This window comes from Globicephala melas, chromosome 8, assembly GCF_963455315.2.
Source record: "Globicephala melas chromosome 8, mGloMel1.2, whole genome shotgun sequence".
Classification (NCBI taxonomy): Eukaryota; Metazoa; Chordata; class Mammalia; order Artiodactyla; family Delphinidae; genus Globicephala; species Globicephala melas.
Genome location: NC_083321.1, coordinates 15,650,664 through 15,667,096, shown reverse-complemented (window position 1 = coordinate 15,667,096; position 16,433 = coordinate 15,650,664). Strand labels below are relative to the sequence as shown.

The 16,433-nt window shown below is 43.1% G+C and overlaps 1 protein-coding gene across 2 annotated transcripts in view; it reads left to right on the top strand.

The window, feature by feature from the left end:
• Positions 1–16,433, top strand: part of EXT2 (exostosin glycosyltransferase 2) — a 130,251-nt gene that overhangs the window by 69,423 nt on the left and 44,395 nt on the right. For both annotated transcript variants that reach the window (XR_009564866.1, XM_030864627.2), the window contains exons 8-9: positions 3,991–4,180; positions 11,581–11,747. Coding sequence is in view for 1 of the 2 variants with exons in the window: in XM_030864627.2 (XP_030720487.1) it covers positions 3,991–4,180; positions 11,581–11,747 (357 nt within the window). In the remaining variant the exon portion in view is untranslated. The remainder of the gene's footprint in view (positions 1–3,990; positions 4,181–11,580; positions 11,748–16,433) is intronic.

Below are 16,433 nucleotides of genomic sequence, written 5' to 3'. Positions count from 1 at the left end.
ATTCACTATTTCTAGTCCTACAGTTTCATCATCTGTAAAATGAGAATAATAGCTATCTATCTTGGGATTGCTGTGAGGCTCAAATGAGATAATTTATGTAAAGCACAGTGCCTAACAGTTCAGTACTCAGTAAATCTTGACTGTTTCGACATCACACATTAAATTATTTTACACGCTTCTTTAAAAAATCTTTTTTTTTCTTTTCCATTGAAAATGGTGATTTTCAAGCATACGAGTATTATGTCGGGAGGAGTAGATGAGTGGGCTGGGATGGTGATAGCAGAGAGACCATGAACCTTAGGGAGTAATTGTGACTTAAGCACAGGGCTACTTCCTGACCTCAGTTTCCATGCAAGTCAGGAAGCTATGAAGAATAAGATAGGAGTATAAAATGAAAAGGTGTTCCTACAAAGGTAATTAGATGCAGGCTACAAACACTAAAATCCGGGCACCTTCCTAAGACTACAGCTTAACGCCAAAGCATGATGTCATGGAAACAAAAAGTCAGCGTTAAGAAGATAGCCTTTCCTATTGTGTCTCTTGGTTGTGAAATCTAATTATGGCCTGTTGTGGACATTTTGGCTTTAATATCCTGATTACATTAGGACTCCAGGAATCCCGTTCAGTCTCCTTGAGTTCCCATCCATGTGTATTCCATGTGTTTGTGTACATTTCCTGTCCCACACTGTTACATCTGGCACACAGCTGTTGTCATATACGTGGTGATGGGTGTCCATCAGTGATATGGATGAGGTTAGTGGGGGGACCTTGGGAATCCAGAGTACGAAAGACTCTAGGGAGTGTAAGCAGCCAGAATAACAGGTAGGTCGTTTCATATTCAGCCTCCTCTTGGGGACGATGAAGTTAGGTCCTGGGCTTTTCACATATGAATGTGAATGTAATTAATGCCACTGAATTGTACACTTAGAGATGGTTAAAATGGCAAATTTCATATTATATTTTACCAGTTTTTAAAATTTAACAGTGTAATATACCAAAAACCATTGTATACTTAATTATATCTCAATAAAGCAGATTGAAAATATAAGAATGCTTTAACAGTCGTTCCCTATTATCAATACAAAAATATCTTGTTTACATTGCTGCATTAAAAATGACAATATTTTAATGGTAGCAAAGAAATTGAATTTTATTCATTACTTTTTAAACCTTATTTTGAACAAAATTTAGACTTACAGATAAGTTGTGAGAATTGTACAGTGAACTCACATGCTCATCACCTAGATTCACACATTTCATTGACTCTTTATTCCCAGTGTTCAGAAGTGATGTGCTTTGATATGGTTTTTGTTTCATTGGTTTTTTTAGTTGTTGTTGTTTTATCTTTTTATGTTTTTAAAATTCAGTGTACTCATTACTTATTTGGTCCTTTCAATCTGAAAATTTGCATCTCATATCTTCTGTTCTTAGAACTTAATTTTTTTGACAGTTTTGTTTCTTCCATATTCTGTGTTTTCTTTTTCAGGAGCCTCCTATTAGATGGATGTTGGACCTCCTGTATTTTCTCATCTTTTCTGTCCTGTTTTTCATCTCTTTTTGTTCACCAGACTGCAATACGTCATCCATCATCTTTATCTTTCAATACTGCCTTAAAAAAAAATTAAGCTATCATATTTTTAATGTTCAAGGGTTCTTCCCTATCTTTGATAGACCTTTTAAAATAAAAATAGCAATTTATTCTTATTTCATGGGTGGAAAAGTCTCAGAGGATATGAAGTTATTTAAATTTCCTTCTGCTTCTTCTGTTGTCTGTTTCCTCTGAGTTCCTGTTTTTCTCTTTGTTCATTTGGTTTCTGTTGTTCATGCTGAAGATATTCTTGAAATGTCTGATTCTAGGATCTGTTTGTGATTAAGAGGGAAGCACTAAAAACCTGATCAGAAGGGTTTTTTTGGGGTTTTTTTGTTTGTTTGTTTTTCACAGTTCATCCATTTAATAAACGTCTGACAAGAACAAAGCTAGGTGTCAGAAATCTAAAGACAAGTAATCTAGGGGTCTCTTTCCCCAAAGAGGCCAACTATCTGATTGTAACAAAAAAATCTAAGCAGGGGAAGGGCAAGCTGAATGGTCAGGTACTGTTGTCATTCACACTCAAATCTCACTGAGAGGGTATTGCCATGTTCTCTTCTCCTATGGGATCTGAGGTGGTTTCTAGGTCAGACTGAGGTCTTCTAGGGCGCAAGGGACAGGGTGGGGAAGGCCCAGGGTGACAGTGCACGTCAGGGTGTGTCAGACGGAGAAGGCGAGCGTGTGCACTGACACAGCAGTTCACCTGGACACATGATCAGAAGTTTTTGTTTAAGGGAAGCTTGTTGCCCGAGGGCTTCACTGTAAGGTGGTGGAGCTTCGTTGTAAGGTGATGGTGCTTTGCTGTAAGATGGTGGAGCTTCGCTGTAAGATGATGGAGCTTCGCTGTAAGATGATGGAGCTTCACTGTAAGGTGATGGAGCTTCGCTGTAAGATGGTGGAGCTTCACTGTAAGATGGTGGAGCTTCGCTGTAAGATGATGCAGCTTCGCTGTAAGGTGATGGAGCTTCGCTGTAAGATGATGGAGCTTCGCTGTAAGATGATGGAGCTTCACTGTAAGGTGATGGAGCTTTGCTGTAAGGTGGTGGAGCTTCACTGTAAGATGGTGGAGCTTCGCTGTAAGGTGATGGAGCTTCGCTGTAAGGTGGTGGAGCTTCGCTGTAAGGTGGTGGAGCTTCGCTGTAAGGTGGTGGAGCTTCGCTGTAAGGTGGTGGAGCTTTGCTGTAAGGTGATGGAGCTTCGCTGTAAGGTGGTGGAGCTTCGCTGTAAGGTGATGGAGCTTCACTGTAAGATGGTGGAGCTTCGCTGTAAGATGGTGGAGCTTCGCTGTAAGGTGGTGGAGCTTCACTGTAAGATGATGGAGCTTCACTGTAAGGTGGTGGAGCTTCGCTGTAAGATGATGGAGCTTCACTGTAAGGTGGTGGAGCTTCACTGTAAGGTGGTGGAGCTTCGCTGTAAGATGGTGGAGCTTCGCTGTAAGGTGGTGGAGCTTCGCTGTAAGGTGGTGGAGCTTCGCTGTAAGGTGATGGAGCTTCACTGTAAGGTGATGGAGCTTCGCTGTAAGATCATGGAGTGGCAAGTAAACCACATGACTGCCGATGTTTTGGGATCTGGAGGAAGGCAGAAGGCCATAGAGCTCATCATTCAAAATATAGGCTTTAATTGCATTTTCCTCTCGTCTGTGCCTGTGTTTCCATGTCTAGAGCTTCAGTTTCCTCAGAGGATAAATCTCCCTTCTCTAGCTCGGGCAGGGAAGAAGAGTAGTTTTCTGGCTGAGTGGGTAGGTGATGGGGAGGGCTGTGCCCTGAGTCCGTCGCTGCTCCTTACAGATATTTTAACTAGTCCTCCTGTTTTCAGCCCCCTCCTCTTACTCACAAGGGCCCACTGAGCCTTTGTGGGGCTACAGTTGGGGCTTGCTTGCCTTGTTGCTCCCCCTACCCTCCGCCCACCTTTTGGTACTTGGGTTTCAGCTCTCCCTCTCCTGTGCTGTCATCACTTCTCCAGCCCCTTTCCGTCTTTCAGAAACGTGTTCACGCTGCTCATCAGCTGCTGTCTCTGCTCCCATTTCATTGTCTGGGTAGATTTATATCTATTAACTGCACTTTTATATGTATATCTATATATATCTATTAACCCACTTTAGTGGGTTTGGGGAGGGAATGAAGATAAATGCATGTGTTTAATCTGCCATGTTTGACCAGAAATCTCTTCTCAGCTGCAAAACTTCTCTGCCCCTTGTTCAGGGGTATCAGAGCCAAACTTAATTAAAGAGCATCAGCACAGATTTTGAGGGAAAGACTTTGAACAGTTGCTTGGCCCTTGGATTGGTCATGGGAAAGGCCATCAGATCTCCCATGTTCAGGTTTATTGGTGACGCTGGGAAAGAGATCAGCCTCATTGTTACTAGATCCCTCTCTGACCCACATTCACGTGCTCTCTTGCAGAAATGGGGCAGTGTGAGCAACCCGCTCTTCCTGCCACTGATACCGCCACAGTCTCAAGGTTTCACGGCCATCGTCCTCACCTATGACCGAGTGGAGAGCCTCTTCCGGGTCATCACTGAAGTGTCCAAGGTGCCCAGTTTATCCAAGCTGCTGGTCGTCTGGAATAATCAGAATAAAAACCCCCCGGAAGGTAAGAAGGGAGGGGAGACCGTGCGTTCAGGAAAGGCCTGGTTTGGGCGTTAGCGAACCCCTCAGCTGGGTCGCTATTTGGATGGCCAAATGATTTGCATCCTTTGGTTTAAAATGAATTTTCCTGCTCTGTCAACAGTAATGCCATTTCTGAGACAGCATGACCCTGGTTTTCTCAATCATCCCATCCTTGTTCTAGGGTGGCCCGTTTAACTCTAAGCCCACGGCATGCTCTGTAGCCGCAAGTGTTTGAGGGCTTAGGAATCAATAGGATCAAAGGCCATCAGCCTTGGGAAAACAGATCTCAGCTCCCTCGGCCTCTCAGCTGATTTGTTTACATGAAAACTCAGTTTAAAAGGCATTAGTTTTCTCCTTCCTTATCTCTGCTCTGATACTGTGCTCCTCTTCAAAAAGAACAGCCTCACCTCCGATGGGGAAAGTTAGCAAGGCACGCCCTCCCGGGCTTGAATCTGTTCCTTAGAGTGAGCCCTCTCTGGAAGTTCCCACCGGCTCATCCTTAATGGCTCTGTTGCTTGCCTTGGCCACCCCCGTAATCTGGAAGCTAGGGTTGAGGGCTGTTTGATTCACTGGATTTGTTTTTAATTCAGGACGCATAGAGGACGTTCCACCTGCATTTTGTTTCTCATTCAGTCCGTCTATTACTGATCCTAATCCCAGGGACTTCAAAGCTCCTGCCCTTTATAGCCTATTAAAGCCAGGAAGTTTCTGATGGATTAGAGCAAGGAATGAGTTTGAAGTTTGTAATGTGCACCACTATCACCGATAAGGTCTAGTTTATTGCGTGACAGTAGTATCTGCACTTTTTATGGCTGTTCTTGTTTAATTGGTTATACTGAAGTCAGGATAGTCAGCCCTGGAAACTCCCGGTAGCAGATCCGTAGTCTAGGCTGGGAGAAGAACGTACTTCTGTCTGTGAGGCGAATCAGGATTTAAATGTCCTCCTGAGACATTTAAACATTTTTACGTGGTGGGACTTTTGTTCTCTGAGAGAATCAATACTTACTTTCTATATTCAGAGAGCCACAGTTTAGTAAACAAAGTAGCTGTTTTAAATGAACAGCATGCCCATAGTACGCCCTGAAGCACACTGCCTTTTGTATTATTATTATTAACTATCTTTTATGCCAAGTTTTTTTCCTCCCAACATTTCTGGATTTTTTTTTTTTTTTTTTTTTTGACTCTCAGTAAAGGAGGAGGGAAGGGGTAGAAGAAAGCGGAAGGTGTTGGCACCAGGTACCATCTGAGAGGGAGAAAGGGAGGAGGACGGGACAAAAGGAGCAGCGCAGGGGTGGTCGTGGGAGACCCTGGTCCACCAGAGTGAGGGGGATCGGGGGTACTGCGTTGCTCATTCGTCTCTTCATTTATAAAGGAGAGGTCCTGTTTTCAGAAGCAAGGCTGCGTGTCCCGTGCCCCTCGTGGGACGCGGAACAACTCTGTGTCATGCTGCAGTCACGCTCCTGCACGCGGAGGCCACCAGCTTTCAGAGAGCCTCCACCCGCACCCCGCCCTCCTGCCCAGATAGGCAGTTCTGTCCTTAGAAAACTTCATTAGCCACTTCGGGCTTAAGGTGAATCATTTATTGTAAATTTGAGTCACTTCTTTGGGGCAAGTATCATTACAAACTACGAGAAAGGAGAAATCTTTTTCTTCCTCCTTGGTCTAAGCCCCTACATTGGCATAACTAAAAGCAAGAGCACAAACCTAGGTTTTGGAGCTGGGTGTTCAGTTTTAATTTTTGGTACACCCTAGTAAAGTGTAGTGGTTAATTCTATGACCGAGAGTTTAGTTTATTTTTGAAATATTTTGGCTCTAGAGAGGAAAGACAGCCCTCAACTGATGAGGCCCTAATTTTGACACGGTTAGGGACTGGACCAGCTTTTTTCTAACAGTGGTTTTTAGGTCAGGGCTCCAGCTCTGGTGACGTGGTTGTCAAGGGAGAACGTGAACCATGTTTAATCTTCTGTGGGGTGTTGGTTCAGTTGGTGAATGCGGCTGTCAGCTCTGGCCCTCGTGCCAGCAGAGGCATCTGATTTTTCATGTACGGCATTAGTAACATATATATTTTTTAAAAAGCAAGTCCAAGGCTTTGAAATATTAGAGGCAAAAGTGATGTTTTCCGCTCTCTCTACATTTACTAGAATAAATATTGTGGCTAACATGCCTGCTGCTGGGAGGGTTAGTGTAGGCAGAAATTGCCCCCTCCCCCCCCCAACCTTTTTTTTTTCACTCTGCGACCCAAGCAAATACTTTTTTCTTTTTGGTTACATTTAAGTCTAAATTGCTGGATTTGAAGTTTAAGTAAATACTTAGACTAGGCAATAGAAATTTCCAGCAAGCTTTCGTCACGTTGGTTTTCAGCTCTGTCAGAAGAAAAGGCAAGCCACTGCCTTCCTTCTCCCCGGCTCTTTAGTTTCCAGGCTTGATGGATATAAAGGTTGTTAGGCTTGGCCCCTGGCCCCTGTTTGAAGGAAGCTGTTACATTGTACATTTCAGATAGGTTTAACTCAGCCTTCTGTTTTAATTGATTTCAGTTTTAAATTTGAGTTGATCTCAAGGAACCCCCCATCCTGACCCCAGCTTCAGGTTGGGACTCTCATAGTTCTTAACAGGCAGGATGGGATTGGCTGAGCATTTCAGGATAGTCACCTCGGAAGAGGCAAGCGAGAAGTAGAAGCAGCAGCTCTCTTCCTTCGAGCTGAATTCTGGGACCTGGGGAGTGAGGGGCATGGGGACCGGCTGTACACCAGGCAGCTCTAGCACTCCTGGAGGGGGCTCAAGATTTGTATGGAGATAATCTGATCATTTAGTTGGTGGATCTGTGGTTGTGTTTGCGACAGTGATCGCCAGGATGGGCTTTGGGTCATCGTCAGGCAACCTGAACATTGTGTAGTGCCTTTGCAGAGTCGGAGAATTCATGCTCACGTGGCTCTTGGCATCCAACTTGGAGAAAACTGTTAATCGGTACACGTTTTTTAAAAATCCTTAACACGAGGAGTTCTTTTTCTCCTTCAAGCTGGACTAAAGCTCAAAACTGTAAAGTTATCAGGTCAGCTGGCTCAGCTGTTTGCTTTTCATAAATTTGGCAATGTGTTTGAGAAATCTTATTTTTCAGACTACTTTGTGTGAATGGAAGGTGACATTTCTGTTTGCCAGCTACAGATTCACAGGATGAGACACAAGCTATAATTCATGTGGTTCCATTTAGAATTTCAAGAAGTAAAGAAAGAGAGCCCATCTGGGATAAGCAATGTAGCAAGAGGCTGAAGGTTTCTAGCTGTGACACTGTTTGCTTCTGCACCCTAAGGAGTCACCCCATATTCTTCTGTCTACACCTCTTCAAGTTGTCAGAGGGGAGGTGAAGTTCCTAGACTTTACAAGAATCCATCTGTGAAGATGAGAATGATGTAGCGTTATTATAACCATGCACTGAGTACCTTTTATATCCAAGGAATAGGAACTGTGCTAAGTGCTTTACACGTATTATCTCTGCTCCTTATGACAGACCTGCAAGGAAGCTGTTATTCTTCCCATTTTACAAAAGTGAAGCTCACATTAGTTGAGTAACTTGCCTCAATCACAGAGCTGCAAAATGGCAGAGCCAGACGTGAACACAGGTCTCTCTGGATCCAAAGCTCATGCGCTGCGCACTAGGCCCCACTGTATCTATTCAGATCGCCAATTAGCGCTCAGAAAATCATCATGCTTTGTCAGTTCTCTAATTTGGGATTATGCAGATGAACCAGGTCCTTATCAGGGGCTCAAGGAGAGGCAGAAGAGTAAATCTATTCTTTTGAAAATACTTAATGGAAAGAAAGAAAGAAAGAAGAAAAAAAAACCTCTATTCTTTCTCACCTATATTTTTCTTTCCTACCTCATGCTCCTGTCCTATTTTTTAATTAATTAATTTATTTATTTATTGGCTGCATGGGGTCTTCGTTGCGATGTGCAGGCTTTCTCTAGTTGTGGCGAGCGGGAGCTACTCTTTGTTGCGGTGCGCGGGCTTCTCATTTCGGTGGCTTCTCTCGTTGCGGAGCATGGGCTCTAGGCGCACGGGCTTCAGTAGTTGTGGCACGGGGGCTCAGTAGTTGTGGCTCACGGACTCAAGAGCGCAGGCTCAGTAGTTGTGGCGCACGGGCTTAGTTGCTCTGCGGCATGTGGGATCTTCCTGGACCAGGGCTCGACCCCATGTCCCCTGCATTGGCAGGCGGATTCTTAGCCACTGAGCCACCAGGGAAGTCCCCCTATTTTTTTAAACAGAATCAAAGTCCCATATCAACATTATCTGCTTTAGGGCAGGGAGTAATTATAATGCTTATTCTTTGATTGCTGCCCTCTTATCTCTGTATTCCACGGAAGGGATGCTAAAGCCCGAGAGAAAGGTAGTTCCCTTTCTTAGAGGCCTGTTTTATTTGAAAATGTGAAAACAAGGGCTTCCCTGGTGGCGCAGTGGTTGAGAATCCGCCTGCCGATGCAGGGGACACGGGTTTGTGTCCCGGTCCGGGAGGATCCCACATGCCGCGGAGCGGCTGGGCCCGTGAGCCATGGCCGCTGAGCCTGTGCGTCCGGAGCCAGTGCTCCGCAACGGGAGAGGCCACAACAGTGAGAGGCCCGCGTACCGCAAAAAAAAAAAAAAAAAAAAAGTGAAAACAAGAAACTGGGAATTCTGCTTGAAGTCCTGTCTTGTAGTAACGATGGTTCATAGACAGCTGGACCATTGGGATGGAGACTCCTTTTGCCGAAGCTGCCTTTGGCTATCCAGCCCCAACCCAGAACAGGAAGAGGTAATCGCATTTCCAAAAGAGCCATGATTCATTCTGCATTCCCATCTGCACCCCATATCATCCTCTTTGGCCTTCATCACCTTCTAAAACTTCCCCATCAAAGACTTTCTAGAGGCAGGTTAGTTCTTTATGGACATTGTCTCAAGTAATTTTAGGATATATGCAGGCGAAGAATGTGGAAAGCTGTCGAACATGCTGTGCGCACTCCCTGAGTGCAAGTCCCGATCTCATCCCGGGTGGAGGCACGTCTACACTTAACCCAAGCAGCTAGCCTGTTTTCTGTAGGTACTGCAGAAAGAGGGGCTGTTTGTTGCCTTGTGAAATTAACATGGCCAAAGTTCCACGTTCTTTTGTTCCGCTAGTGTGTTAGGTTTTCTCAGTTCCAGAGGATTAATGGCAGGGATTCTGTTCCTCTCAAAGTAGACATTGAAGATACATGCTGAGGACACGCCCCTGGCTTGTCAGAGTAATATACCAGATCTGACATGTACCACTTTGCCACCGCTATCTAAGGTTCAGAAATATCCTTTGGTCTGTAAATAGACTCAGACTTTCAAGGGAAAGCACAGCTGACACTTAGTGGATGTCTGCTAGGCGCCGGGCACCATGCTGCTAAATGCGTTACCATTCATCCTCACACCTTCTCACGTGTGAAGGTGGTGTTCCTCTTCCATCTTCACAGTCAAAGACACAGGCAGAACGTGATTGACTTGTTCAGGATCACATAGCTGGTAATGGATACACCTGAGATTTGAAGCTCTTTCCAGAGACTGTTCTTTCTGTGCAGTGTTACTGTCCATACAGTCCTAGGACCTCAGAGGCATCTTGTTTGGTCTCTAAGGTTAGTGCATTTCAAATAGAAGTGCACATTGTGTTGCCGAAGGCATTTCATTGCATCAGAAAATTCTTACCTATTTAGAGTTTAAATCAATTTCCCTGTAACTTCCACCCAGCCATTGGTCATGGTTCTAACTTCAGAGGCCATAGAAAACAATTCCCCTTTCATCTGATAATCCTTCTGATATCCCTAGTGTGTTAGTCAAGGTCCAGGTGGGAGACAGAAACCACACAGTAACTTGAACAGGAAACGTTTAATATAAAGAATTACTAACTAGGAATAGGAGATTGGTGACTAAATGGTAAAAAAGAGCTCTCTAAGGATTACAGGAAATAAACTTGGGAGAGCCTCTTCCCCAGCTAGGTCTGAGATTCAGACCTGGCTGGAGACAGGGTGGCTGCAGCCCACAGCATGGTGAAGGTTCTCAGGTGCCACAGGCCAAGACTGGCAAACAAGAAACCAGCAGCCGCCTTGGATACCCGCGGAATTCAGCAGGAAGTTGTCCAGGGGGTGTTATCAGGCCAGCCGGGGTACTGTCGAGGGCTTCAGTTCACTGAATTGCTGTTGAAGGTATCTGCAGAACCTGCTGGGAAGCTGCCCTTGGGGGTGCCTCCTCTAAGACCCTTGGAGCACCCCAACGTGTTACATGGATGTATTGTAAATTATGCGTAGGAGATTTTATCTGCAGTCAGTTCAGACAGGTTTTTTTCCCTCCTGATTTTCCCTCTGTCACACTTCTCCTTCAGTATGGTGACTCTGCAGTGGCCACAGGCATCTCGGGGCTTCAAGAATCACAAAAACTAGACCTTCCCACAATTACGTGTTGGGTTTTTGGAAGCAGTATGATACCTTTTCTATTCTCGTTTGACAAATGTTGCGTGAAGAACAAACTGCCCTCTGTAGAGAACGCTGAGGTCTGTGGACGTGGGTCCTGTATTGAAACAAGTATTAATTTCATGCTGTGCTAAACACAGCACTTTAAAATAAGGAACCTGAGGTTAAATGGCTTCAGTCATTTCAAAGTAGAATGGGAAAAATGTAAGGCAAGTCATGAGTTTGTGTTTCTTCAGTATGCCAGAAAATCCCATGTAATTGGACCTAGATATTCGATATTTGCTCTGTAAATTGATCATAATGAGAAACCAAGCCCAGTGAGTCAGGAGAGCAGGGCTGTCGAGGCAGTAAGGTGCTAAGTTAGGAAAACTGAACTCCCTCAGGGCCACAGTTCTGTGAGGGTGGATTTGGCAGCCTGGGGAGCTGTTGGTGATGGCGTGATGGGGGCAGGCGCTTTTGTGTTCAGCACATGTATTTCCCAGCAGAGCTGCAGGGAGGTTTTGAGCTAGGGTGTACCTACCTGGAAGGATTGTGCAGAGGTGGTAGAGTCCTGGTGTTCAAACCACGGGCCTGAGCGTGAGGCGGTCCAGAGCCCATTCGTCCTCTCATCACCGTGACCTTCATCAAGTCGTTTTGCTCCTCTGTCTCTCGATTGTGAGTTGAAGCTACTTTGTGGATTCTGGTTAAGACGACATTGAGAATCAGTAGTGCTGTAAGGATGTAGAGAGGATAGAAGTATTTACAATGTAAGATATTATAAAAACGCACCTATAAGAGTTTCTCCTTGCACAGCTGTGCGTGTGGATTTCATGAGAGTCATGGATGTGAGTTGATTCTTCCATCTCATTTGTGATGCGATGCTTTCACCAGTTTGTCTCCTAACAGAAGTTAGGAGAGTAATAAATACCTCGGTTTTTCTTTTTCCAGATTCTCTGTGGCCCAAAATCCGGGTTCCTTTAAAAGTTGTAAGAACTGCTGAAAACAAGTTGAGTAACCGTTTCTTCCCTTACGATGAAATCGAGACGGAGGCCGTTCTGGCCATTGACGACGATATCATTATGCTGACCTCTGATGAGCTGCAGTTCGGTTATGAGGTAAGGAGGTTTCAAACGGTGCATTTACATTTTTGATAGTTATTGCCCATTACTGCTTGTCTTTCCTACTAAAGAGTGTTATATTTCATTCTGTAAAGTCGTAATTTCTAAATTCTAGTAGCGTCCAAAAGCTGTGCGTAGGAGTGTAGGTTATGAAGCTGTTCTTTAGAACTTTGGGGAAACCCTATTCCAGAATGACAGCTGTGCCATCCACCAGTTTTGGGAACTCCCAGGGAGAGTCCCAGGGGACATTTTCAAAAGAGCATCTATGACGTTTAACAAGCACTTTAATTGATGTCTCCTTGAATACCACTTCCCCGACTCAAGCAGCTGGGCACAGCAACAATAAAAACATCAATAAGCGACGAAGCTGGCGACACTGACAAACAGAAAGCAGACCCTGTTGATGGCTTTCTTTCTGAGTTTTAAGTGGAGAGGCTGGCTGCCTGTCTTTGGGGAGAAACATTCTCTATCACCATTCATTCGATGTGGCTGATGGATTAGACTGGGTTCAGGGGTTAAGTATGGAGACCAGTAAAGGTCTCCCCCGGGGAAAGTGCCAGAGCTGAGGCCTGGTGAAAAGCAGTAGGAATTGATGAGTCCTGTCAGGGAGGATGTACACGAGATGCATGATGGCGACAGGCTGAGGCCTGCGGCTGCGGGGGTGTAATGGTGGTATCAGACCCAAGCAAAACAGAGTGTACAAATCAATTAGCTACAGCTGGCACAGGGGAGAGCGGGGGGGGGAAGTTTATCCCCCGTAGTCATCCTGTCTTTGGGAGAGAGGTAACCATTTTTAGGATTTGTTAAATTTGAGGTTCTAAGAGATCATGAAATTTTATCTAATGAAGCACTATGTGATACATGTATTTATTATAGAAATTTACTCTCTAAGCCTTAAATTAGAAGTGGATTTTAAGGGGAAGAAATAGGAATCCCCCTACCACTGCCACCACCAAAAATTAAAAGCTCAAGTTTTCCCAGGTTTTTACTATATATATAAACTATATTTATATATCCATTGCGTATAAAAGAAATTGTGAAATAGACTGATGTGTGATACCTTGGTCAATGTCATTTCTGGCCAGTGAAAGGCATGAGACTAGCTAGGAAAACATACACTCATCTTTCTGGATTTATTTCTATTCATATTGGTGTCTTTCTTTCGGATCGTCACGTCTAGGGTGTTGGATGATGTTTCATACACTATCATTCCCATTTTTTCAAAAAGCAAATTACCTACTTCTTCCTCTAAGTAATAAGTAGGCAACTCATGGCAAAACCAGTTTTTCTGCCAGTATTTTCTCTCCACTGCATGTAATGGCTTCAGACTATACCCCTGTGTTTATTTTTGTGGTAAAAGGAAGGTTGAAAAAGGGAACATTCCAAATGGTGTAGCCAAGATGGACAGAGTGCTACCTCTTTGATATTTCAGTTGGTCTAAATGAAGTCTAATAAAAGGAAGTTAGACTAGATGAATTCCTTTCAACCTTGAGTTGAAATCTTGGGATCTCATGAATATTGAAACCTGGAATCTCTTTCAACCTTGAGTTCGTTTCAAGCAGCAAAAAATGTGTTGATGAGAGGAAGTGCAAAACCCGGAGGGACTGAGCTTGAATCTTCACCTCTTCCCTCTGATGCCCTGTGTTTACTCCACATTACCTCTAAAGAAGTGATGTGTATCAGAGGAGTAGGGGGCAGGGAAACGCCTCATCTCCAGTAATTGGGATCTTCTCCAGATGCTATGAAAGGAACAACTTTCCTAACTACTATCTATATACAACTTACTATGTTCCTATCAATTTACTGGGTGTTTACATACATTAATGATCTTTTCCCAAACCTGCAAGGCAGTTCTTGTTTTTCACCTTCTTTACTGAGACTAAGTAAGGTTAGATAACTTGACTGCAGTCACACAGGTAAATAAGTGGAAGAGTTGGGGTTTAAATTCAAGTTTGTGTGACACTATACTGTCTTCCCTGAGGATTTTTACCATGTCAGAGACTACTGGTCCTCAAAAGTAGTCCTCAGAACCATCAGCATATCCCTTGTCCATCACTAACTTACCTTGCTGCTAAGGAAAACTAATATTTTTCAGGCATCCCTGCCACTAGTGCTTTAGGGTAACTTTGTAAAGTTATTTCTTGTATAGTAATTAATATAATGAACAAAGTTAGGACAGTACTGGGCCCAAGTTTCTACTCTGTCACCATGGACAACTTATGTAATCTCTCTGGGTTGTAGTTTATTCTTATATAAAATGGCACTAACGGTATCTGCTTCATTGGGTTGTCGCGTACATTAGATAAGATTGTGTAGCACCACCACGTGGACAGCGCTCGGGAAGTACCCGTTCTGGGTGGTGGGCAGTGTGCTCTTCTGCTCTTCATGAGATGCCACATTAGCAGCTGCTACCACGACTGCTGCTGTCATTCTCATGATTCCGCTGATTCATGAGGAAGGTTGATGGTTGTGTCCATCATTCAGAAGGGACAGTTCTCTTCTGGAGAGGGTACCCAGTTTTGTGTTGAATCGGAAGACAGAAGATGGTGCTCCTAAATCCTGTTTTTTATGCCAAAGGCTAGGATTACTCTCATGCAAGCTTGACGGATTAAATGAACAAACAAATCAGTTAACAAAAATTTATGTCCTAGGAGAGTTATGTTGGAGCCCAGAACTACTTCTTCGTCACAGTTATCACAGTGTGTTAGGACTGTATCTATCTTGTTGACTGCTCTTCATCCTTCAGTGCTCAGATCAAAGGAAGCTTTCAGAAATTCTCCAGACTAGAGCACTCTACCTCTTTGTGAGCAAATAATTGTGAAGTGTGTTGTTTAGTGTCTGCTTTTCTTCGAGAATGTAAGCCCCATAGGGACAGAACCACGGCTGTCTTGTTCATTGCTGTATCCTCTTTGCCTAACCCAATTCAGTCCGTTCATCAGATACTCAGTAATGTTTGATGAATGAATAAATCTTCATTACCAGCATGCATATGAAAGATAGGAGAGAGATTACTCTGGCCTGCGTGCCTTTCCACTTCACTGTGATCCACAATCTGGATACAGCCATTTTAGAAAGCAGTTTGGAGTTTAAAATGTTAAACATATATCTACCACGTGACCCCACCATTCTCCTCACAGAGATTCACCCTAGAGAAATAAGAGCATAAGTAAACACAAATACTTGTACGCTAATACAAGTATTAGTATTTGTACTTGCAGCTTTTATTTGTAAAAGCCAAAATCTGGAGGGGACAAAAAAAAAAGTCTTATCAAAAGTTGAATGAATAAACTAATTGTGGTATATCCATACAATAGAATACTACTCAGTAATAAATTGATGAGCTCTTGATGCATACGACAACATGGTTGTATTTAAAAATAATTATGCCGAGTGAGTGAAGCAAGATGAAAAAGAGAACATATTTTATGATTTCATTTATAGAAAACACAAACTAATCTTTAGTGATCAAGAGATCGGTGGTTGCCTGGAGAAGGGGTAGGGAGGGTCAGCTTGAAAAATGTATTAAAAAGGGGGGCCATATAGGTTCATTGCAAACCACAAAACATTGCTGAGAGAAATTGAACAACTTCATAAATGGAAAGATGTATCATACGTCTGAATCCAAAGACTCACTATCATTAAGGTGTAAGTTCTCCCCAAACTGATTTATAGATTCAAAGCAAGCCCAGTCAGAATCCCAGAAGGCTTTTTAAAAAGTTAAAATTGACAAGCTAGTTCTCAAGTTGAAATGGAAACACAATGGGCCTGGAAAAGCCAAAGCAATTTTAAGAAAGAAGGACAAAATTGCGGGACTACCTTATTTTAAGACTTCTATAAAGCTACAGTAATCAGGACTCTGTGGTACGGGTGTAAACTTAGACGTGTAGATCAATGAAATAGAATAGAGGCCAGAAATAGACCACACGTGTCATCAATCAGTTTTCAGCAAAAGACCCAAGTCAGTTCAATAGCGGTGGGACAGGCTTTTCACTAAACGGTGCTGGAGTAATTTGATATCCATATGTCAGTTCAGAATGGATCCTAGCCCTAAATGCAGGAACTAAAATTATAAAGCTTCTTAAAGAAAACAGTGGAAAAAGTTCTAGTGTACCTGAGCTAAGCAATGTTTGTTTTTTTCCTTTAAGTAAGAGACAAATAGCACAGGATATAAAAGAAACCAAATTGGACTTCATCAAAATTAACACTTTTTAAAAAGACACTTCTAAGAAAATAAAAAGGCAAGTCATAGACTGGGAAAAATATTTTCAAAATATATAAAGAACTCTCATACCTCTATAATAAGAAAACAAGTCAGTTAAAAATGGGCAGAAGATTTGAACAGTTACTTCATAAAAGAAGATATAGAGATGTAAACTAACATATGAAAAAACTCTCCACCTCATAGTCATTAGGGCAATTCTAAAGTAAAAGCACGATGAGTTACCACTATATACCCACTAGAATGATGAAATAAAATTTAAAATACTGATAGTGCCACATGTTGGTTAGACTGTGGAGCAACTTAGAACTCTCATACATATTGGTTAAAATGCTAAATGGTACAACCAGGTTGGGAAAATGTTTGGCAGGTTCTCATAAAGTTAAAAAAAGTTATACTTTTCATATGACGCAGCTTCCAAAAGAAATAAAAACGTATGTGTATGGAATTACATATGCTACCAA